Source organism: Hydractinia symbiolongicarpus, chromosome 2 (assembly GCF_029227915.1).
Source record: "Hydractinia symbiolongicarpus strain clone_291-10 chromosome 2, HSymV2.1, whole genome shotgun sequence".
Lineage (NCBI taxonomy): Eukaryota > Metazoa > Cnidaria > Hydrozoa > Anthoathecata > Hydractiniidae > Hydractinia > Hydractinia symbiolongicarpus.
In genome coordinates, this window is record NC_079876.1 from 29992771 (window position 1) to 30017629 (window position 24859).

At 34.4% G+C, this 24859-nt stretch overlaps 3 protein-coding genes across 4 annotated transcripts; 2 read left to right on the forward strand and 1 right to left on the reverse strand.

Annotated features, from left to right (window-relative positions):
• The first annotated feature begins 1841 nt into the window (after positions 1–1841).
• On the forward strand, positions 1842–4058 carry LOC130630095 (uncharacterized). The gene is made up of 3 exons (XM_057443493.1): positions 1842–3594; positions 3680–3937; positions 4048–4058. Exons 1-3 carry the CDS (start codon positions 1842–1844, stop codon positions 4056–4058), a joined length of 2022 nt encoding a protein of 673 aa, XP_057299476.1.
• Positions 4059–7462: 3404 nt separating this feature from the next.
• Positions 7463–15961, reverse strand: LOC130630575 (cystinosin-like). Its single transcript, XM_057444118.1, has 11 exons — positions 15762–15961; positions 12330–12405; positions 11886–11961; positions 11637–11749; positions 10951–11065; positions 10500–10525; positions 10173–10272; positions 9219–9338; positions 8881–9051; positions 8567–8684; positions 7463–8312 (listed from the first exon to the last, which is right to left on the reverse strand). The coding sequence occupies exons 1-11, from the start codon at positions 15823–15825 to the stop codon at positions 8140–8142; spliced, it is 1152 nt and encodes a 383-aa protein (XP_057300101.1). The 5' UTR covers positions 15826–15961; the 3' UTR covers positions 7463–8139.
• Positions 15962–16251: 290 nt separating this feature from the next.
• LOC130630573 (uncharacterized) lies at positions 16252–24246 on the forward strand. Of its 2 annotated transcripts, none has more exons than XM_057444116.1 (4): positions 16252–16380; positions 18972–19260; positions 21320–21941; positions 22340–24246. In XM_057444116.1, exons 2-4 carry the CDS (start codon positions 18994–18996, stop codon positions 23779–23781), a joined length of 2331 nt encoding a protein of 776 aa, XP_057300099.1. In that variant the 5' UTR covers positions 16252–16380; positions 18972–18993; the 3' UTR covers positions 23782–24246. The 2 variants fall into 2 exon arrangements, with proteins under 2 accessions (XP_057300099.1, XP_057300100.1); XM_057444117.1 differs by lacking the exon at positions 16252–16380 and adding an exon at positions 18314–18663.
• Positions 24247–24859: the final 613 nt, after the last annotated feature.

The following is a 24859-nucleotide window of genomic DNA, read 5'->3' on the forward strand; positions in this document are numbered from 1 at the left end:
CTTGTTTTTTCGCGAGAGGTAAACTTTAAAAATAAATTTAATGTCGTCTTCGGGAACAAAAAACAACAATGACGACGTCATCTTTGGAATTACATTTTGGCTACTTTCAAGTTCCATCAAGGGTAAGAAGAAGCCCTGTGGCTTAAAGATTTCCGCCATTAGCAATGTCTGAAACAGTACTGAACTTTACAGAGGAGTAGGTAATATGGGGGAACAATATCATTGAATATTCTAAAATTTTAACTTCATTTCTCCACGAGAACAATTTTAAAAGAAAAATAATAAACCTGAAAATTGATGAACAATAAAAACAAATTAAGAACAACACCAAGGCTGGAAGTTTATCGATTTTCTCTTTTTCTCTGAAAAACAACTTGAAAAATATCTTTTAAGGTGATAGCAATTTTTATTTACATAATCAGGTACGAAAGGTTATGTTCAGACTTCATATTCTTATTTTTTCTTTTATAACACACTTTTATAATACATTATTTTTCACCAAAAATATTCAGCCTCAACAATTCCTCTTTAAATTAAAATTCATAAAGAATTAATTAGTTCTGCTGAATATAGTTTAAGTCTACGGGCTTGCAAAATTGTGCAAAAGGAAATTACGTAATTATTAAAGGAAAACGTTAATAACATCAAAGATGGCGCATTATAAGACGATCTTCATTATGCGACACTGCACGACCTTTAACTTTCGATAGCATATAAACTATAAAAGTATTGTTCATTGGATAATAAAACAATTTGTTGCACTGTTAGAATTCTTATTGGCTTAAAACTCATTTAAGCCTCGTTCTTGGGAAAAATGTCAAAACGAGGATTTAGGCTTTAGCCTGGATAAGTTTTGGGCGTCCAGCCTAGCTGCGCTTTCTCTATCTATCTCAGGCGATTTTAAACATTCTTCGCTGGCGGAAATCAAAAATAAGTAATGTTTCATACAAAAATTGTGATATTTTTTTACGCATAAAAATATAAATAACATACATTATGGTGATGTAACAAAATTAACAATATTAAATCTAGAGACTATTTTAACATATATCGAAGACTTTTGCAGAACTCATAGTTATGAGACTTTTTAACCCTTACTCTAAAGGACGGGAATTGGCGTGGCAGCAGGGGCGAAATACTGATATACCATCTATTTGCCATAGCTCGTGACAACTTAAACTCGTGATATCAAAAGAAAATTAAAATTTTCCATTCACCAACATATAAGTTCGCCAGAATTTCAGAAAATCTACCATAGTAATCCATGCCTCGTCATTATGGCTCCGGTTCTTGTTTGAATCGAAAGCAAAATTCATCGCGCGCCAAATGAGTCTTATTTTTACGCCCCGCCTAAACCGCCCTCCGCCAATTTTATAAAGTACAACGTTAACCTCTGACTTATAAGTTCGCCATATGACGTGTAAGTTCGCCATATCGTTTTTATGTAAATTCTGACTAAAAATCGACATATTCCATAAATAATAGACTTATTTCATGTTCTCGTGAGCTCCATGATGTATTTAAATCATTATTAGCAATTTTTTGTGGGTGGCGAACTTAAAAGTACCACGCGTGATTGTAATTGACCGAGCCAGATTGACCAATAAGAAGGTTTATATATATATAATCGAACAATTTCGGTAAGTAGAATATTCGAAAATCTATTTCGCGGCAAATTTGTTCTTCTGTCTTCTTTTTGTTCTTCTAGAAAACTTATGCGGACGTGTCTACGAAAGAGAAAAAAGAAGTACAATATTCGTGTGGTATAATTTTTTTTACTAAATTATTATTATTTTTTTAAAAATTTGTATTTGTATATTATTGTCTGCCAATTTTTAGACATGGCTCCAAAGTATATGAAATGGTCTGAAGAAGAGATGGTGAATGCTGTGAGTGCAGTGTTAGATGACGGCATGTCAATTTCTGAGGCGTCAAGAGTTTTTGATATCCCACGAAAAACGTTATCGGACAAAGTCCATAACAACCATCCTTTAAAATCAGGACGGCAAACTGAGCTAACGGCAGATGAGGAAAAAAGCTTGGTGGCGTACATCAAATACATGTCGAATCATGCTTTCCCCCTGACCATTCCTATGATAAAGTCATTCGCATGGAACATTGTAAAGAGGTCAGGAAGGGAAAGTAGATTTAATGTTGAGAATGGTCCTGGGAAAACTTGGTGGAACGAGTTCCGTAAACGCCATTTAAGTGATGTAGCAATTAGAAAGCCAGATTTGCTGGACAGAGGAAGGGCGAGGATGGCAAATCCTGTTGTTATAAACAGACACTTTTTGACTTTGGGAAACCTTTTGAAAAGTGAGAATTTAATGGACAAGCCTGGAACAATATTTAATGTAGATGAATCGGGGATGAATTTAGAGTTGAGGAAGGGAAAGGTTGTCATTGATCGAAGCCAGAAACATGCGTATTCGCAAGGTAAAGGGTCGCGGGAACACGTCACTGTTAATTGCTGTGTTTCTCCAGGCGGACTGATGATTCCACCTTTTATTATTTATGAGAAGTCTTTTCCAAGCGGAAACTACTCTGCCAATGGCCCCACTGATGCTCTATATGGCAAATCCGACAATGGATATATGGACGAAGACCTGTTCTTCAAGTGGTTTACTCGTTTATTTGTTCCAAAAACTAAACACGTGGGGAAAAGAATCTTGATAATTGATGGCCACGGATCCCACATCAACCTCAATTTAATAGATGCTGCTAGGGAGAACCAAGTTATCTTGTATTGCCTCCCCCCTCACACAACTCATGTGCTTCAGCCATTGGATGTTGGATTGTATGGTCCACTCAAGACATACTTCAGCAGAATTAGGTTGGGCGTCACGAGAAATGTTACGATTTCCAAAACTGAATTTTCTGCTGTTTTTAAGCTGGCGTACGAGGAAACCTTTAGCTACGCTCGCATCCTTTCATCATTTCGGTCATGTGGCATATACCCGTTCAACCCACTGGCCATAAATTTAAAACGTTTAATGCCATCTACTACGTCAACTGTACCGCCAACTACATCGTCAACTCTACTGCCACCTGTACCGTCAATGACATCGTCAACTCTACCGCTACCTGTACCGCCAACTGCATTGTCAACTCTACCGCCACCTTTACCGTCAATTGCTTCGTCGACTTTTCCGCCACCTGTACCGTCAATTGCATCGTCAACTCTATCGCCAACTGCATCATCAAATGTACCATCAACATCGTCGTCACCAACAGCTGCATCTTTCCCAGGAACTTTGAACAGTCTTCCGGGTGGATCGATATCTTCAATGCCATCAGCAAACCGACTACCTGCTGCTTTCCAAAATATGGATCCAAATATAATCGATCTATTTATCACGCCGATTCTGGAGCCTGAAAAAAAAGAAAAGAACAGTAGAATTGTCACTAAAGAAAGAATCATCACTTCCGACGAGCATCGTGCAAAACTGGAAGAAAAGAGCAGATTAAAAAGAGAACTTGAAGAAGCTAAAGAGAAACGTAAATTGGAGAGGGAAAGAAAAAAGAAGGAGAGAGAAACAACAACAAAAAGCCAAAGAGCGAAATGCGAAAAAAAGAAAAACCTCCCCAATCGAGGCTTCTACTGATCAATTGCCAACACGGAAAAGTAGTCGAACAAAAAAAGTTGATTATGCTAATCTATTGAAGCAACTTCGGCAAGGGTTCAATGATGATGAAGATGAAGATGACGATGGCAACAACAGTGATGATGGTAGTATCAGTACAAGCAGCGAAAGTGTTGTTTTGGAAAGTTCGGAAGATGAATCCGATGTTTGTAACATTTGCAAGCGCGGTTTCCCTAAAGGTTTGAAGAAACAAACTGTCTCCTGGATTCTTTGCGCTAAATGCAGTTGTTGGATGCACGATGTTTGCGAAGATGTGTCCGTAAAAAAATTACCAGAGAGTGAGGATTATATTTGTAAAGCTTGTTCTTTTAAAACATAAAAGTCTTAAAGTGAATTTTTTTTGTCATTTATCTTTGCTCCAACCAACTATTAACTATCTACTATACCATTGCTTGTATCGTAGGCTTATCCTAAATTTTTGTAACCAAACTCTTAGCAAACAAACACCAAACAGATCTAAAAGTTTTTAAAACTAGATTGGTGAAAAAGAGGGTAATAGAGTGGAAAAGGCTTTGTAGTAACCAAAAAAAATCTGAAATTTTAGTAATTTTCGCACGAAAATTCTCATTACTTCAGGAGCTGATTAAATAATGATAGCTATCAATAAGAATGTTTTGAATGGCAGTAAAGCAGACTAAAATATGTTAAAAATATAAAATAACACTTTTTAGGTGAAATATAAGGCCTCACAATAAAAAAACATCCCTGGCGAACTTATAAGACCGTCGCGCAACTTCTCAAAAGTAGTAAAAATGCACAGTTAGCAGAAATGGCCTATTCCGCTTCATGTCGGAATATACACAGAGTCAAAAATACCTTACAGGGTCGCCGTACCGTCACAGGTCACAACAAAATCGCCAGATATGAAGTTTGGTTTGTTGAGGAGTTGTGGTTCAGAAAAGTTTGAAGCTGGCGAACTTACCAGCCTGGCGAATTTATACGACTTGACGCTAAACAAGGTCATAAAAAAAGAACAATAGGCATGCACACTCATTCCTGTGGGTAGAAAATGTAAACAACAGACCACAGTAGTCCAACCCAATAAAGCCATTAAAAACTTTTTGCTTCTAAAATATGAATTTCATATAAATTTTAATTTATTAGTATGTACAAAGTTTAAACATTGGCAACAATTTACAACACAAATGCTATCTTTTCAAACATAACACTACAACATTATTAACAATGTTGTTCTATGTTGTTTTGAATATCACAACAGAGATTAGTTTGCTACAATCCTTTTCGTAAATTTTTGGAAAATGGCAGTTTTTTACCCATTTTTGCGATAACATTGCCTGCAACAGTTCTGCTTTGGCAGATGTGTAGGACGGCTGAGGAGCGTTAAATATACTATGGCCGCATTGCAAAACAATTAAAGTGACAGACCGTAAACCACCAGGAAATCGAGGAAATAGACCATGTTCACATCAGTAAGAAATATCAAACTTTGATGGTCAAACCAAAAAACATAAGGACGAAGAAACCAATCAACTTGAAACAACATTTTTTTAAACATTTTTTTTTTCATGTGTATAACTTATTCTTTTAATGTCGAGCAGTGGTATTGGAAGGCTGTTTTTTTATATCATTTATTTTATAAATAGCTGTAATAAAATCTGACAAAAAAATAAATTGTAAGTATGACGACAAAATAGCACCTTACATTCTTATCGAAAAAATTTAAACAAGTCTTTTGATTAGATCGACTCGTTTAAATTTAAACCAAAACTCCTGAGTTAGGAGTTTTGAGATTTAAAAAAAAATATGCAAATCTTTTCGTGTTGCCCTGACTAAAAGGCAGTTCTGAACTGAATGTCTCTCCAGTGACAGAATTCTTCCCAACTCGTTGGTGTCATTCTGCTGTAAAAAAGTTCATAAAATAAGAAGCTAGACAATCGTGTTACTCACTTCCATTTACTGCAGAGATCGCAGGTAACAGTAGTAACACTCTCTTCATCTTAAGTTCAACTTGTTAGAACCAGTTACCATTGCCAAGGCCAAGTTACAGCCTGGCTAGGAAGCCAAAAAAAGAAAATACTGATTTATTGAATCACGCTTTGCTCACGTGAAAAGACTTTGTTATTATTGTTGTTTGGGTATATGGAGCGCAAAACCGACAAGAAAACCCTGGTGATTTTCACCTTCGCCCCTGGTACTAGAGCACCCGCATCCCTATCCCCAGATTATTACGGAGCGGCCGGCCAACAACCAAGCTCTTCCTCCGGATTCTTTTTCTCTTTTTGACAATTTCGGACGGCGTCTTTAGGACGAGATTGGTCAAAAACAAGATTAAAAAAAGCGAAATTAAGCTCTGGCACAAAGCTGATTTGGAGTTAGGGCTGTTTTTTCCGCTATAAATTGGTAAACCTGTTGTGCTAGAGCGGAAAATACAGTCAAATGATAACGAGCCTTTTATGGTATAGGCGAGAAAAACCGATAAATTACCGGAAGTATTAAAAGCTTAAGAAAGATAAGCAGGAATTTTTTATTACTTGTGTCTATATCGCCTAGTTAATTAAACTTTCTTCGAGGATATTAAAATAAAAAATTACGCTAGGTCTCCTGGCTAACTGCTCAGTGGATCCTGGTATCTTTTAACGTTCATTAGTTCTCGAGATACTTGTCTTCAAAGTTGCGCTACTTATGCGAAATTATGACGTCATGAATTAGCTCTGAAACATGTAATTGCTGTTCTTAAATTCCAAACGTTCATGTTCAAAACGCCAAACTGTTAAATACAACACCCTCTAGCTAGTTCATGATGTCATGCATAACTAGTGAAACTTCTAAGTCCAATTTCTTAAGAACAAATGAAGAATTTTCAAAAAATATGTACAATTTCCTAGACAACTTTTCAAACTCTTTCATATGAAATTAACTTGTTTTTTCGCGAGAGGTAAACTTTAAAAATAAATTTAATGTCGTCTTCGGGAACAAAAAACAACAATGACGACGTCATCTTTGGAATTACATTTTGGCTACTTTCAAGTTCCATCAAGGGTAAGAAGAAGCCCTGTGGCTTAAAGATTTCCGCCATTAGCAATGTCTGAAACAGTACTGAACTTTACAGAGGAGTAGGTAATATGGGGGAACAATATCATTGAATATTCTAAAATTTTAACTTCATTTCTCCACGAGAACAATTTTAAAAGAAAAATAATAAACCTGAAAATTGATGAACAATAAAAACAAATTAAGAACAACACCAAGGCTGGAAGTTTATCGATTTTCTCTTTTTCTCTGAAAAACAACTTGAAAAATATCTTTTAAGGTGATAGCAATTTTTATTTACATAATCAGGTACGAAAGGTTATGTTCAGACTTCATATTCTTATTTTTTCTTTTATAACACACTTTTATAATACATTATTTTTCACCAAAAATATTCAGCCTCAACAATTCCTCTTTAAATTAAAATTCATAAAGAATTAATTAGTTCTGCTGAATATAGTTTAAGTCTACGGGCTTGCAAAATTGTGCAAAAGGAAATTACGTAATTATTAAAGGAAAACGTTAATAACATCAAAGATGGCGCATTATAAGACGATCTTCATTATGCGACACTGCACGACCTTTAACTTTCGATAGCATATAAACTATAAAAGTATTGTTCATTGGATAATAAAACAATTTGTTGCACTGTTAGAATTCTTATTGGCTTAAAACTCATTTAAGCCTCGTTCTTGGGAAAAATGTCAAAACGAGGATTTAGGCTTTAGCCTGGATAAGTTTTGGGCGTCCAGCCTAGCTGCGCTTTCTCTATCTATCTCAGGCGATTTTAAACATTCTTCGCTGGCGGAAATCAAAAATAAGTAATGTTTCATACAAAAATTGTGATATTTTTTTACGCATAAAAATATAAATAACATACATTATAGTGATGTAACAAAATTAACAATATTAAATCTAGAGACTATTTTAACATATATCGAAGACTTTTGCAGAACTCATAGTTATGAGACTTTTTAACCCTTACTCTAAAGGACGGGAATTGGCGTGGCAGCAGGGGCGAAATACTGATATACCATCTATTTGCCATAGCTCGTGACAACTTAAACTCGTGATATCAAAAGAAAATTAAAATTTTCCATTCACCAACATAGCAGGTGGCCAGAAATCGGGTTCAAATTCGAAAGATTCTCCACAAAAGCGTTAGAATTTTCGGGTTTTACGGAATAAATTGCGGAGTTTAAGGGTTGATGCATTTATAGTTACGTTCTACTAAAAACTCCATATTTCAACATAGATTCATTTGCAAGGTGTTGTTCTTCTACTTTGAGGGTGTAGTCAAATTGAAAATATTATCGAAATACTAAGATTTAAGAATTAAAGATAGAAGTAAGAAGGTCTCCACATATAAGGTTTTTTGTCAATGAAAAGAGTGCTGGGCTTGCAGTTGCTAACGAGTCTTCTTTAGATGCGTTAGTAAACTTTGTACTCAGTTCCCCGATGGAGAGTTTACTGAAATTGGTTGCTAAACGTTGACCGTGATAAATCATGCCACAGCGTTAACAGATGGATCAGTTTGTTCATCTTCAACGATAGATTCATATTCTGTATTTTTACGATATAAAACATAATGTTGAACGATAAACAAAATATCGAAAAGAATGGAGAAAAAACCAAGACCAAATTTCGTAAAATCTCCAAATATTGAGTTCCACTCATCTAGAAAAGAATATTAAAGAAGGAATATTATCACAACATTATTGTATTAAAAAATGAAATAAAGAAAAAAAGAAACAGAAGATCACAATATTCACTTTAGGAACATTCATTTCTAATTAAAATTTTTCTAATCAACATCCACTGAAGGCAGTAAAACTTGATGAGTTTGCTATAAATTCAGAATTGTCTGGCGCACACGAATCAATGCATTCAAATTCTATTTTCAAAATGTAAATAAATAAACAAATACGTACTGTTATTGTATGCTAGAAGAAACATTTGAATAAGACTAAACGAACCACCAGTGAAATCTAACAACACATTACCAATACTCCATCCTACAGTTGATTTACGTCTAAAATTCATATACGCCTAAAAAAAGAAGTACACATGTGGAGGAGAAACTGTTTACCCGTGGTTTATTTAGTTATTGATACACTGATGATATCACATTGAACCAGCCGTTTTTTGACACAATTTTAGGAAATTTTAAGATAACACAGATCGAAAATACTCAGATTTTACATCGACAACAATAAGTAGACATGAAGTGTTGTGTAAAAATTACCTGTGGTACATATTTGATGAGCGTGACACCAAGTTTGATATATGAGAAAAAATCTAAGTAAGTTAACCACGTAATTTTTGATAAAACAGCAGGAACCAATGAACAGGCTGCAAATAACCAGGCTATTATCACTAAGATGATACAAATGATGGAAATTCTTTGTGTTCCACGCTAAAATGTAAGGCGAGAAATATGACACAAAATATGTTGCACCCGAGGGCTTCAAACACATTTAGACTGTTACATGAAAACTCCAAATAAATCAACTATCAAGTTCTGATAGATGAGAAATACAACCATACTGAACTCTCAGCATATGCAACAATATAACAACTTACATCATAAATAAAACACTGAGATATGGTGATGATAGTTAACAGAACAGCATGAAGAGCAAAGAAGACATCATTTGGTTGCACGGGAATAACAGAACCGCCATATTTAGCAAAATATTCATCCTAAATCGGAGGAAAAATAAAAAAGTAATTTTTCATCATATTTTTATGTTTAAACCGTCAGCATGAAACAATCATTTTAAAATAATATTTCTTTTTGCTATTCTGCAAACTTTTAAATACATTCATGCTCCTTATTTTAGCTATTCTTTACAAATGTTCAGAAACCACGCAGTTCTTCCTAACATTTTGATTTTTTAAATTTTGCATCAAGGTGGCAGTAAACCTTTTCTAGCTGTATTTCCGGAGAATATCAACATTCAACTTTGACTCATTATCTAAATTGCTGAGTCAGTAGAAATTACTAGTTAACATGTACGGTATAAATTGCCTTTATGATCCCCAAATTTTTACAAACACATAATTTTCATTTTCTAATAAAATGAACTTTAACGTAACCTAGTTGACAGGGTGTGCGGAGTTTTTCTGTTCATTCATATATTTGTATTTTTTGAAAAATTAATGGGTAGCATTCTCTGTTGCACCAATTAAAAGAAAATTATCCATAGTAAAAATATTTCCGCACACCATATCATAACTGTACCATTTCACAAACTTATCTGAAAAATTTCGAGCGAAACAAAAGAATTTTATAATATAAAAAACATGGATATATATTTTGAAGTTAACCCTTAATAACTATATAGGTAAAAAAAAAAAATTAAAAGAGTTACTGCTACCTGGACTTTTTCTTAAATTATTTTTATTGCGGGGACGACACATTGTTTTTTTTGCTTGGTGCAGCAAAATAAGGTTGCAACTGTATTATATTTTACTTTTTTAGCACATTTAGCACATCACATTTCACAATTTTCGTTATAATTCTACAATATGTACCTGTATTGATGTTACCCAAAACAGACCAACATTGAAAAATGAATAAGCAAGAAAACCAGTCAAATTATAACAAAGAAAATCAAAATTCAATCCAACAACGCTAAAAGAAATGGTACAAGTAATAAATAACAGAGAAGATAGAAAAAAAAGAGATTATCAAGCCTATGAAATGTTGTTTAAATGCAAGTGGAAAACAGGTGGAAAGCAGGCGAAGTAAGGCGAAAACAGGCGAAATAAGGCGAAAACAGGCGAAATAAGGCGAAAGCAGGTGAAAGAAGGCGAAAGCAGGTGAAAGAAGGCGAAAGGAGGCGAAAACACCTAAGTTACCTTTTTCTTTTGTAATTCACATATACCTAAAACAATTAAAACAAATATTTCAATCACTTATTAAACTTGCTGTAAATTCTAAGCTTTAAATCATGTATACAAAATTTTCTTAGAATATTATATAAAAAATATAAAAATAGAATTACTGAAATACAGAATTACAGAATTTCCTTAAGGTAGAAAAATAGTGCAAAATTAATTATCCTTGTATTAGCAAACTTAAATTCCACATTTTGTAAACAAGGAAGAACATTCGCAGTCTTTTGCTTAGCATTTTATGTTATTTTAACATAAACAAAAACTGTGTTATATCACAATGCTAATTCTGCACAAATTCTCATTGTTCAATTTGCAAACTTAGATTCTACAATCTTCTCTCCTGTCAAGAATTTCTTCTCTTAAGGTATAAGATAACTATTTACGCAGTTGTGGTAACTAAATTGGTTGTTACCTGTGGATAAAACGACACTGACCATGCAAGGAAATATATCCATCCAATTACACTGATCACTGAGTTCAAAGTGAGAGAGTGAACAACTAATATATGCACTCGATCATGCTTCTTGCTGAAAAAAATCATCAATATTACACAAATATGTAGCGAAACTTTCTATGTCTGCAGATGTGTGCTGCAACATGAACATTTATAAAGACAAAGGTTTCTCCTCATCTTTTTCCACCATTATCTTTTTTAATCATATTTATTTTTATTATTATGGTCCCTAGGTAATTATATTCAATTGATTATTATCAAAAAATCATGTATGTTATTCAATGTGATTCTGATGATATACTTAAAATAATTGGTTGCCTTTCTTAACACAAATTTGCATCAAAACACACTACTTTAAAACTTGAGCTCAGATGAAATATATATACAACCAGAGAACAAATTAAATAAATGCATATTTTTTTTCAAATTTCAACTGTCAATTGGACTGTCACCAGATCAATACCGGCACTCTAAAACACTTTAACATGTTTTCTCCTCTTAGATTCATCAAAGCCATCGCAAAAAAGTAAAAGAAAAAGGGAATTGAGAACTTTGGCCCATGGTCTACATTCCTGTAAATTAAAAAAAAATCAAGATTGAAAAAAATAGGTCCTACATTGTTTGAAATAATTACAAAAACATACTTCAAAATTAACTCAGATGAATTAAATTTAGCGTCAATATATGTATCACCAACATTGTTTCCATACACCAGAATTACTCTTGGTTTTGTGTCATCTTGAGGTGTGAACAAAATCTTTAAAAAACATAGCATACATACATGCAAAGTGATTGCAAAAAAACTCACAATATTGACTTACAGTAACAAGTCTTTTTAATAACTTATAATAAGCCAAAATTAAACTTGCACATAAAAAATGAAATGTAATAACCTTTTCAGTAAGTGGGTATGCTATATCATGATCAGAACTAACAAGTGTTACATTTACATCTTTCAATATTGGTGCGCTGTAAAAAGAAAAAATATTTTCTATAATTAGCTACAAATATGCAAATAAATAGCATAGATTATTTAAACTAAATTTATAATGGCATTTACATCAACATTTACAATGGCATAGTATTTTTGTTAGCAAGGTTGGCAGTGGCAAATAAGTGTATAACAGATGTACAATTCTAAGAAGAAGCGTAGGGTGCCTATTTCTTACAAAGCATATAAAACAAATTCCAACCATGTTAACTAAAATTTTACCATCATGTTTTTTACTTTGCTGCCATTGGAAAGAAAATTCAAATTTAAAGTTTTCTTACAAAAGCAAAAAATAAGGTTTAATTAGTTAAAAATTAAAAGCAAAATTTAATAAGTGTATCCCTACCTTAAACGAATTGTAAACATGGTAACATGAAACTCCAATGCAACTGTTTCACAGTCTGTTAGGATAAGATCAACTTCTAAAATTAAAACGTTCATTTTTAAAATTCTACAACCACAGGGTAACAGAATTGCAGCTAGCATTTGGATGTGAATGTTGTGCCAAAAATTTTAGTGAATTGATCCATGGTAAAACCTACTCCATTAAAAAAAATGATCACAGAAAAATAATCTTGATGATGTCAGTAGTAGTCCTGTCCTTATGCAAAGGATTTTTTTGAGAAATCTGTTAATCCATTGCTACTATTGCGCAAAACACTAATAAAATAATGTATATATATAGGAGTTTTGATGTATGTATAGCGAGAGACAAGCCTTCCCCCCACTTTTTGCTAAATAATATTTTCGTAAGAAGCAGGATCGAAATATCCGTTTTACGTGTTTTAGGACTCTAAATGCGTTGGCTTCCAGAGGCTTCGCCCCTGGTCCCCACCAGGGGGCTTACAGCGCCCCTGGACCCCTGCTGTTTCTGCAGCTTGCTTCGCTCATTGATTGTCACAAAAATCTCAAAATCTCCCACTAGGCCTAAGCCCCCCACTTTGAAAATTGTGGCGCCGCCCCTGGTAGCAGTTTTAATCGGTAGTTAAGAATGTATAATGGTTTATCATTTTTGCTGACACCACCAATGTCCAAAAAAGGTTTCTAAAAAATTGTTTATCTGTTTCTTTTTTTTGGAGAGCTTGAAACACTGATTAATTATTATTCAACCATTTGTTGTGCTCCTGGAAAATGGTTAAAAAGATATTGGGTTTTTTTAAGACATTATCAACCTGTTTGTTCTGAAATGGTTAGTCGACCAAGCTTTAGAAAATGGTTTAATTCTGGTCCCAGGTGGTCCCTAGTTACCTGTGTAGTGGGTGATTTTCAGCCATTTCCAAGTTATTTTACTTCAAACTCACAAGTGCAACATAATGCCTTCACTAATCTATATAATAATCTATACAATCTATATAATAATATAGATTAGTGAAGCCATTGTGTAGTGTGCGTGTCTGTTGGTCTGTCTGTAACAGCCAAAGTGGACGTGTTTATTTTCCCTTGATGTAGCCAAAAAAGTTATGTTTAATTTGATAATTGACAAATTTAACGTCGTAACGTCAAAACACTAATTTAACGTCAATATCTTATATTAAATTAAAGAAGCCATTACAATGCACTTAAAACTTTGAGGCCAAATAACTTAGAAACAAAGTGATGACGTCAGTCATTTTTCATCGCATGGGTAGGGACCACCTGGGATCAATTTGAGTAATTTAAGTTTCTGTGTTCAAGGAATTCTTTTCAGAATGGACGGGCTGATGACGTCATTAAAGAACATTTAAACTTTAATCAGGCTTGGACAAGAATGGCATGCGATCGCATGCGCACGCCTCTGCACACGCCATTATTGTTTTTGGCATATGTATGATTGAGAAAGTATTTTAGTGTGTTTTCAAAAGGTGGGGAGGATTTAACCAGTGAACCCGAAACACTGGAGACTGCAAAAGCCTTTAAACATATAAAACAAAATAAGCACGTTTCGTACCTACATCTCCCCTATTATAACTTTAAAAATTAGAAATCGTAACATGCAAAATAACGAGATAATTCGAATATAATCTGTCTCTTTTAATTAAACTTAGTTCAGCATCTATTTCGTTTTGTTTTTATCTGCCATGTGCCATCATGAAAGTTTTGTAATCATGATCACACTTACCACAAGTAGTAAATGTGTCAGGCACCGTTAAGAAACAAAGTAAGGCTGCGCATTTTATAAGCCAATTAAATCGAAAAAATGTTGTTCCTAAAGAATACTTAAAACAAAGTTTTTAAGTTTGTGCTATTATTATTTTCGTTTTCAAATAAAAAAAAATCAACTTTAAAATTCATTCAGAAAATTTACCTACATTTTAACAAAATTTATAATATTTAATTCATTTTATTATGAAACATCTCTGAGTGAGAGCATTCGAACTGAGAACATTAATGGCTTGTGCTTGAAAATAATTGTGTGTATGTTTCGCCTGTAAGTGCAGTTTTGCATACTTGCTTCATCCGTGCTACGTCAGCGTTCACCTCCACATTAAATAAGAACCGCATGGCTGGATTTCTTGTGTAAGAGCTGGTTACCAACAACGAAGGGGCCAGACAATAGAGATTCATGTCTATGGAGTTCTTTAAACTAAATCAGGAGTCGGTGAATTAGCTAGGATTGTCAGGTTGCCTATAAACAGGCTTGTTTCTGAATTACTAAGTAGCGTTGGTGTTTAGGGTTCACCACATTTCTGTCCATCCCGCATCAATTGTGAGATAAAGAAATTCAGATGTCCTACTTCTGTACAGTTTTTGGATGATAGAAAAAAATATTTAGGGCGTGTACTATGCACGCCTAACTTCACTTTATGACGTGCAGTCTGTTGCACCAGCCAACAAGATTTTGCCGTGTGATACCCTGCACGCCAGATATTTTACTCCTGTTCAAGCCTGATAATATTTCTGCAACCATTTGTTAAAAGTACATTTATTTTCTTTATCAGTGTTTCAAGATCTATACAATGAATGCAACGGATAGACAATCTTTTTTGGAAATGCATTGCTGACATAAGCAAACCATCTAGTGATAATAATATATTGTTGCCAAATATAGTTTTTTTTTTTTTTTGTTCTATTATTTAATATACACATGCATTCTACCTCCAGTAGCATTTTTGTGTCTAGGAAATTCACTGTCATCCTTTAAATTTCCAGCTATGTTCAGATTTATTCCAGAGAGAGAGATAGAGATGTGCATACTTTACATTGCTAGCCTCACAAATATTGAGGGTTATACCATGTCTATTATTTCCAGGAGGGGCCATGGCTTAGATGGGGAGTCCCAGAGTATTTAATGCTCATTTTGGGCAAGGCAGACCCAATTAGGGTCGCGCTCTACCAGACAACTCGCTGCAACATCCAACGGCCCACACATTGTGCCATCTCCCCAATTTCCCTCACATGGCTTGGGCTTATTGGGGTAGCAACAACAAAGGATTCTTCAAAAGATAAAAGTAAGTTTCACTTTTGTTTCGCGTTTTATTTACTTTTTTCCATGTTTATTTACATTTAGTGCCACCATATATAAACTTTAAACACAGTTGCTATGGTTAGCGGGCAATATCATGAAATATTACCCGCTATGAGGTAAGTTCTAACCAATCACATTGTGCGATTTACGAAAATATCGATGCCACCCCCCCTTTACCCGGGTAATAAATTGTATAATCACCACATGTGTATGATTTTCTTTTAAGATAATTAAGGTGTGAAAAATCAACAAACAGGGAAGTAAGTCTTTTTGCTCTAGTCGGTTCCTAAAAATGCAGCAAGCTAACAAAACAACACAAAACAAGTTACTTACTTCCATTTACAACAGAAATAGCGGCTAGCAGTAGCAACGCATAAACGCCACATGTTCTTGTCATTTTTAACTTTTTAAATTGTATTTATAGGTATAGCTGATACACTTTGTTAGTTAGCTAGAGTTACAGACTTATATATTTCATTTCCCTCTCCTAGCTTTCGTTGAGTTGATCAGACCGAACTCACGTGATAAGGTTTGTTGTTATTTGTTCAATCGGATCCATTTTTTGAAAAACTGTCCGCGGAATAAAACAACCGGTTTTCATTTACTCTAGAATAATTTAATGCCACTACAGTTGTAAGACAATGTTATTTGGCGACTAAAATCATGATTTTAGCTATTTTGGCAATATCAAGCTTTATTTAAAGAAAAATATATTTAAATTTAGCATAAACGTTATAATATAATACTTTTACATAAAAATAATTTAGAACTTGTGGAAACACTACCAAAAAACGGATGCATTGCTATGAAAAAACGGGGCTTAGGCAATAAATGAAAGTACTTTGCTGGGGGGACTTCACCCACTTCTTCGAAATAGAAAGCGTACCAGTTGTTGTCGACTGATCGACGAGTGGAGATTAGCGTTGTTTGACTTGCTACATCAAGCTAAATGGTAGGTTATCATTTCAAATTTGATTTTGCATGGATATTTAGATGTGCATTATAACACCAAAACCGACTTCCGCCAGGCACCATAACTAGACTAAACTTTAGAATACAATACACCTTTACGATAATTCGGGAAAACTAACACTTCATCGCAGCTTATTTTACGATCAGAGGAGGTAAACATCACACTTTTATAAGAGTTTATTAAGGAGAAAACACGTTTTTTCGTAATAACTTTTCTTGCCGCGTTTTGTTTTTAATGAAAAGTACACATAAGTTGTATCTTATTATTAGGGCTTTAATTGGGTCTGCGTAGCTCAAAATGAGCATTAAATACTCTAGGACTCTCCATCTACGCCATGGCCCCTCCTGGAAATAATAGACAGGGTATATCCCTCGATATTTGTGAGGCTAGCCATGTAACATATGCACATCTATCTATCTATCTGTCAAGACGAATCGAACCCCGGTCACCCGGCACAGAGTACGAGAGCTATAACCACTAATCTACGACGCCACAATTAAAGTTTCCTGAAAATTTGAAAGAAATTGATATGACAGAAGTTAAAAAACTGGAGAAAACATGCTTTCGTCTCTAACAAACTCTCATAAAAACACGATTTTTACCTCCTTTTTTTCCGATAATGTAAAACAATGCCCCCCCCCCCCCTCTGTCTGTCCCTGTATGTTGCTGTGTCGTTTGGGAGAAAGAACTTCTGGACTTCTTTTTAATATGATATACAATTTTTTCAATTATTATTATGAATCGAACGGCACCACAATATTTCTGTAGCCTGAATGATTTTAGTTAGTGATAATTACTTAACTTTCTGAAAGTCACATGTAATAATGTTGTAGTCACAATTAATGAGAGCAGCTTAAACAAAACCAAAGTTATTGTTATATAAAAATTTTACAACAAAATTACGTTGCCAATTTTTTGTCGACGCGATACGGTTTCTTCGCATTTTACGTCGGCAGTGCCAAATGTTGACGCTAATTTTAAGTATTCAGAAGGTGTTATCTACTTATTGTTTACATCTAAAAAGAAAAAAAACGTGTTTTCCAATGTAAGCAAGTTAATAAAGCACACTGAAATAAGTTTAACCATACAACTTGGCCTAATTAAATTGTCTAGGTCACTTGGTAACGTGGATTGAACCTTGACATCGGAGCATAAAACTTTGCCACCATATCAACATGACGCTGATGTGTATTATGCTGCTATTCTGTAAAATATACATTAATACCCAATCAAAACAAATGACGGACTTAAAAAGCTATAATGTTAAAGAACAAAATGTGTCAATAATAAGCGAGAAGGTTATTTCGATTGGAATAAAAGAGAAAGTTACTTAGGCATGACAGAAACTTGTTATCAGCGGAAAAAATGTGATGATAATTTGGAGCATTATTTACAGTTATCAGTTGATATTTAATTAACAATTAAGGAAGTATAAATGTGTTACAGCTGAATTCTACTTCCATTTTTGTAAATTAAGGGCGTAATATTTAACCTGACAACCCTTCTGGCGTAATAATTACCATCCCTCACTACTTCAAATTTTGTTTCATTAAAAAACGTATTGTTGTGATTTGCCGGGCATAATCCTGGTTAAGTGACAATTGAAGATTCTCTGAGCCGTTAAGGGGTAGTATTTGTTGAAGCAAGAATGTGTTATCCGCAAAACCTCAACAAAGTGATAGTGGGACGTTAAACGAACTTTAGGGATGATAATGGTGTTGTGTATAAGATTTGTATTGTTGGTAAGAACTAGATCAAGAATGTTGTCTTAAATATGTGTAGGTTCAGTGACAATTTGAAGGTTTAATTCTTCCATAAGTTCTTTTAAGGATTCAATTATTTGTTTTTCGCCAAAGGTTGCACCAGTACTTGGAGAACAGTCTGGCCAACGAGTGTGTGGTAGGTTAAAATTTCTGCCCAATATAATGTCAGGAGTAGGAGTAATGTCACTAAATAGCTTTTTCAGCTGATCGATAACAGGTGCAAATTGCAGGTTGGTTGATATATGTTTTCCAATTTGATCATCTGCTTGTCTGTACACTGCAGCTAAAATTTGTACTGCTTGAGTGAATGCTCAATACTTCAAATGTCGTTGCTGTATCAGATTGAAGATATATTGCAACACCATCTGTTGCTTATCTGCGATTTTCTTTTCTTCAGGAACTTTCTGCGCGAAACATTTTCTTTACTTGATATCAACTCTTCGTCTTTCACTTCACAAGTGATTGTTTTTTCTCCAATTTTGCAAAACAAGTAAAAAATGTAAGTAAGTTTAAAACAGGTTGTTAGATTTTAGTTAACTTTCATTGACACATATCAGTCTTGTCAATAATGGATAGGTGCGTGTGTGGCAAATAACAAGCCTAAATGTCTTTAATTAGTCTGCCTGTTGTTTTAAACAAATATTCACATGTAATGTAAATTGGGAGTGTTATGGTAACATAAAAAAAAGTTTTAAAAAATGCAAATTTTTCTTTTTATTATATAATCATTTCGATTTATTTATATACTTTTATATTTGAAAAGAAATCTTGATCTGTTTTTTACTTGTCTTTTATTTTATTTTCTAGTTGTGGAATTAATAATATTACTATGAAAACAGCCAATGACTTTATATCACAACTAGTGGATGATGGGTACCCATCACAACCCTGGCCATCTTCCACATTTGAAAATGACTTCATTCTGTTGTCAGAATTTTCAGAAATGGTTGGACCAAAACCAATTTTCACAATTCCGATGCAGCAAAATTCAAAATTTGATTTAAATGAGTTTGCTGTACGAATAATGTCTGTAGATTGTGTGTCGATAATGCAAACCACTGATTTTTCAAGTTTCAACATTGCTGGTGATATTCAGGTAATTTTGGTTTTGTAAACATTCTTAATGAGCACCAACCAATAAACAATTAGAAGCTGGCGAAACAGCTCTCTTTACAGGCTAGTTTCCATTGGTACAATATATTGTGCAAAATAAATTGTAGAGATATAACCACAAGATGTACAATATATTGTGACTTCAAAGGTCACATTTCTTTTAAAAATAAAATCAGTTTGATTTGAAGTATAACTAGTAGCAGGTTTCTATTAAGCCAATTTTAAAAGAATTAAAAGTATCTTTTGTTTTCTTTGCATTTAAGCATTATCAAAACAGAAGTGTAAACTATTTATATCCTTCTTGTATATAATTGTGCAGAATTGTACACTAGTTCTACAATGTACAATATAACGTACAATTTGCATGTAAATTGTGTAAAATGTCTTCATCGACATTTCTAATCCTGTTCAAATGACATTTTTATATTTTTATTTTTATATTTTATTTTTTCATATATTTTCAGGCAATTTTGTGCTTTTAAAACACTAACAGAATTCTTTTACAATCCTCCCTTTTGTTGCTATGCAGGTTGTACTAACAGAATTCCTTTGCAATCATTTTGTTGCTTTGCAGGATGCACTAACAAAATTCCTTTGCAATCATTTTGTTGCTTTGCAGGTTGTACTAACAAAATTCCTTTGCAATCATTTTGTTGCTTTGCAGGTTGTACTAACAGAATTCCTTTGCAATCATTTTGTTGCTTTGCAGGTTGTACTAACAGAATTCCTTTGCAATCATTTTGTTGCTTTGCAGGTTGTACTAACAGAATTCCTTTGCAATCATTTTGTTGCTTTGCAGGATGCACTAACAAAATTCCTTTGCAATCATTTTGTTGCTTTGCAGGTTGTACTAACAGAATTCCTTTGCAATCATTTTGTTGCTTTGCAGGTTGTACTAACAGAATTCCTTTGCAATCATTTTGTTGCTTTGCAGGTCGTACTAACAGAATTCCTTTACAATCCTCTCTTTTGTTGCTTTGCAGGTTGTACTAACAGAATTCCTTTGCAATCATTTTGTTGCTTTGCAGGTTGTACTAACAGAATCCCTTTGCAATCATTTTGTTGCTTTGCAGGATGCACTAACAAAATTCCTTTGCAATCATTTTGTTGCTTTGCAGGATGCACTAACAAAATTCCTTTGCAATCATTTTGTTGCTTTGCAGGTTGTACTAACAGAATCCCTTTGCAATCATTTTGTTGCTTTGCAGGATGCACTAACAAAATTCCTTTGCAATCATTTTGTTGCTTTGCAGGTTGTACTAACAGAATCCCTTTGCAATCCTCTCTTTTGTTGCTTTGCAGGTTGTACTAACAGAATTCCTTTGCAATCATTTTGTTGCTTTGCAGGTTGTACTAACAGAATCCCTTTGCAATCCTCTCTTTTGTTGCTTTGCAGGATGCACTAACAAAATTCCTTTGCAATCATTTTGTTGCTTTGCAGGTTGTACTAACAGAATCCCTTTGCAATCATTTTGTTGCTTTGCAGGATGCACTAACAAAATTCCTTTGCAATCATTTTGTTGCTTTGCAGGATGCACTAACAAAATTCCTTTGCAATCATTTTGTTGCTTTGCAGGTTGTACTAACAGAATCCCTTTGCAATCATTTTGTTGCTTTGCAGGATGCACTAACAAAATTCCTTTGCAATCATTTTGTTGCTTTGCAGGTTGTACTAACAGAATCCCTTTGCAATCCTCTCTTTTGTTGCTTTGCAGGTTGTACTAACAGAATTCCTTTGCAATCATTTTGTTGCTTTGCAGGTTGTACTAACAGAATCCCTTTGCAATCCTCTCTTTTGTTGCTTTGCAGGATGCACTAACAAAATTCCTTTGCAATCATTTTGTTGCTTTGCAGGTTGTACTAACAGAATTCCTTTGCAATCCTCTCTTTTGTTGCTTTGCAGGTTGTACTAACAGAATCCCTTTGCAATCATTTTGTTGCTTTGCAGGATGTACTAACAGAATTCCTTTGCAATCATTTTGTTGCTTTGCAGGTTGTACTAACAGAATTCCTTTGCAATCCTCCATTTTTTTGTTTTGTAGGTTGTACTAACAGAATCAAAAGAAGGTGCTGTTGCTTACGTACACCATTTTGTTCTTTACGATATTTGCGCACGTGGCTTTGTTCGTCCATACTGTCTGGCGTACATCACTCGAAATTATACTGAACTGATGGCGAAATTCAACGATCTGTTAGGATACTTTCAAACTGTTTCGTCTTTATACCACTTCGGTAATACTCTGAATTTCCTCCTTGATCTGTCGCTACGGATGCAACATTTGACAGAGCTTAAAGATGCCTTACAATGCAGCACGAAAGATATTTGCATTGATGGTAAGACTCTCACACAATCACAGAAAGAAAGCATCTCCCTAGCATCATTAGATGAATCTATGCAACAATTGAAAGAACTAACTTCAATCTTCAAAGCTTATTGCGAGCGGGATATGTTTCAAGAACATCGTGATATTTTTCGACAAAGGTATGAAGAGATTCTCAACTGTAGCGTAGACACGACGGAATCAAGTGAAACAGACTCCTGCGCAGTGGATGAAGGCATTCCACAAGAAGATGGGTTTCAACTTGATATTGAGGGTGACGGCATTACCATAGAACCCAAGTCCGCTCACCATGTGCCATCTGATGTTGTGTCTTCCATATTAGGTGAGTGGTTTTCCATATTTGGCGAGTGATTTTCCATATGAGGCGAGTGATTTCTGTCTTTCTGTTTGAAAATATTAAAAATACAACACGATGGTGTTTGCATAGAATTCTTTTTTAAATTCTTTTCAGACTGGAATAACATTTTGATAAATGCCTTAAAGGTTTACTAAAGTTTTAAATTTTCACCTGGCGTTCATTTTAAGGGCGTTTATTTTTAAACAAGGGCGGATTTTTTTGCCAAAAAAACTATTCTGTAGCAGTTAGTGAGAGATGCCTTTTACGACTAACCAAAAATATTTCGAAAGCATTCTATTTGGATATGATACACCTATTGTCAAAGACGTAAATTATCCCGAGTTAATATTTAGCAAGAGAAAAATTTACTTATTTATTTTTAGGGAAGAAATATGACAAACCCCTTCGAAATTTAAACACACTTTGTGACGTGACATTTGATCCTGGAATTGAGATGCTTAAGTATTGTTTAGACTCGATTACTCACGAAGAGTATTCAAAACATACTTCGCCTTCTCTAAATGGTACATTCAACCAAGCGTCTAAACTGCAGTTTGGTATGTTTGAGTTTTCTGTGACGCCCTTCTCTTCCGCTCACCGCGGTTGTGATTTGCATACCAAGGAAACAGCATGTCAGTCTTCTTTACAAAACCTATTGCTTGTGAAAGCTGGGTACGAGCTTCGCGAATCTAACGCTTCAAACAAAGTGGATATCATCAAACTTGACTCGGTAGACGGCACACAAAAAGTGACGATGAATATCAACAATTCTTTCCTATCTGATTTAAAAATAACAAATATACCCTCTCCTGTACATAGTTCGTCAAAGTTGCCGGTCCGATTAGATTCTTACGTCAATATACCGTCAGTGACGTCCGATGTAGCGCTTGACGTGCATTCATCGACGTCACAACAAAGTAGCACCGTTAATATCAGTGCAAACCAGAGCGAAGGTTCACCAGACTCTTTTAAAGATGCGTTAGAACATTTTTCCAGCAAGAGTTCCACGCCTGATTCGCTTTTCACAAAAATTGAATTCAACCGTTGCAGTAGTGTCATAAGCACCGCGAGCAGTTTTTCAAATACTTCCGAACATTTGAAGTATTCTAAAGTTTCGTTATTGTCTTTACGAAAGAAATATTCGTTTCTTCCTCATGCCGTGTTTTCGTTGTTCATTGGTCGTCCCTTGATCGTACTTGGTGAAGAGAAGCATATGAAGAACATAAAACGGATTATATACGGATTTGCTAACTTTCTTGTTACAAGTGACCACGCGGTGAGGAAAATCATTCCATGGTCAACGGAGATGATTAAATTGGAAGAAATGGAGAAAGTTGGATTGTGTGGCTTAATGAAAAGTAACAGCGGTATTTCAAACTCTTTAAAACCTTATGTATCAATAATAGATTATGAAAACCAAACATTGGTTGCTCCTGTCTATACCGGTAAATTTCTGGCAGATATGTTCGAGACAAGTAAACATTTTACGACAGAACATGTCTATAGGAGATATGTGCATCAGATATTTTCACAAATCATGAACATTGTTTATGTACAGTTCACGGCGAAATATGCACAGTCCGGTAAATACGGCGTAGCGAATATATACGGCTTGCGCTTATATGGTGATATACATATGATGCAGGGAAAGTTATTAGCAGGCGATTTATTGATATTGCGAGAATTGGTTGAAAGACTTCGAGAGCAAGTGATGAGTGCTGTGTGTAATGAAGGAGATTTAGAGATGATTGTAACGGCTGCAAGAAAGACCATCAAGTTGAATACACTTAAGTCTTCACTTTTTGTCAACAAAAATAAGAAGTGAAGATATGACCGTTGAAATTTTTGTGTGAAACATTTATAAGCACTGTAATATATCAGCACTTTTCACTACCTTAAAATTTCTTTGTGTGATAAAAGGAAAACTACTATTTCGGAATATTCTTTTCAACCTTGTTTCAGTTGTTTGTTTTTGTTGTTGTTGATGTTGTTATTGTTGGATTTCCGTGTAAGAAAGTATTCTGATTAAAGTTGATAGTGAGAATTGCAACCTCACTTATGAATATGTATTCGCAGAAAAATATACAAAATATAGCTGCATCATTACAAAAAAATTATTTGTTCCATTTTTGTATTCGGCTTTATTTTTAGTACCCCATTTGATGTCTACAAACAAGTATTTTTAAGAATTGGAGTGTAATATATTTTTATACGAATTTTAAACTGAAGTAAAATTATATTTTTAATCGTTTTTTAAAATAATGTTATGTTTCAAATAAATTGCTTGTTTAAAATATGCATTCTCACTCATCTGTTGACTTATTTCAGTATGGTTATTATTTGTTACAGCGTACTGTTAGCACTATACTAGCATTAAATTGCAAAAAAGAACAGAAGTAAGAAATAAGCTGAGGGTTAACTTGTGGTTGGCGACAAATCTTATCATTTTGTGACATCAAGCTAAATATTTATATTCTTATAGATATAGAGGTCTTATAGATGTTTTATAGACCTAGAGCTGTGCTGCGAAAACCTGGTGTTAAACTGTTCACTCAACCTCGTCCCCAGGAGGTTAGCTGTGAAGTAACCGCTAGCGGCTTTGGTATAGGCAACAAACCCTGGGTACGAGGATGCTGTTCACTGTGTCTTCAACATTAGATTAGCCAGTAGGCCCAGCACATTTTTTCCTACTACTAGAAAATCGAAATAGTTGGCGGGAAAAGTTACGCAGGGTCTCAAACAATTTTTTCTGCGGTGAGAATACTGACCGCGCTTTTTAATTATTTAATTCTATTGTTCTTTGCTCCGCGTGGTCAACATCGGGAAATCCTTTGTTTTACTCGCCCAAACAAATATAATTAATTCCTAAATTATTTAAGAGGGTAAGATGTAACCACGCCAAC

Excerpts from the sequence above, each read along its gene's own strand:
- LOC130630095 (XM_057443493.1), top strand. The coding sequence starts at position 1,842 with ATGGCTCCAAAGTATATGAAATGGTCTGAAGAAGAGATGGTGAATGCT. Across the intron at positions 3,595-3,679 it reads GAAAAACCTCCCCAATCGAG|GGTTCAATGATGATGAAGAT; the intron begins GCTTCTACTGAT and ends AACTTCGGCAAG.
- LOC130630575 (XM_057444118.1), bottom strand. The coding sequence starts at position 15,825 with ATGACAAGAACATGTGGCGTTTATGCGTTGCTACTGCTAGCCGCTATT. Across the intron at positions 10,273-10,499 it reads GTGAATTACAAAAGAAAAAG|CGTTGTTGGATTGAATTTTG; the intron begins GTAACTTAGGTG and ends CATTTCTTTTAG. Across the intron at positions 9,339-10,172 it reads TTTGGGTAACATCAATACAG|GATGAATATTTTGCTAAATA; the intron begins GTACATATTGTA and ends CCTCCGATTTAG.
- LOC130630573 (XM_057444116.1), top strand. The coding sequence starts at position 18,994 with ATGAAAACAGCCAATGACTTTATATCACAACTAGTGGATGATGGGTAC. Across the intron at positions 19,261-21,319 it reads ACATTGCTGGTGATATTCAG|GTTGTACTAACAGAATCAAA; the intron begins GTAATTTTGGTT and ends TTTGTTTTGTAG. Across the intron at positions 21,942-22,339 it reads TGTTGTGTCTTCCATATTAG|GGAAGAAATATGACAAACCC; the intron begins GTGAGTGGTTTT and ends ATTTATTTTTAG.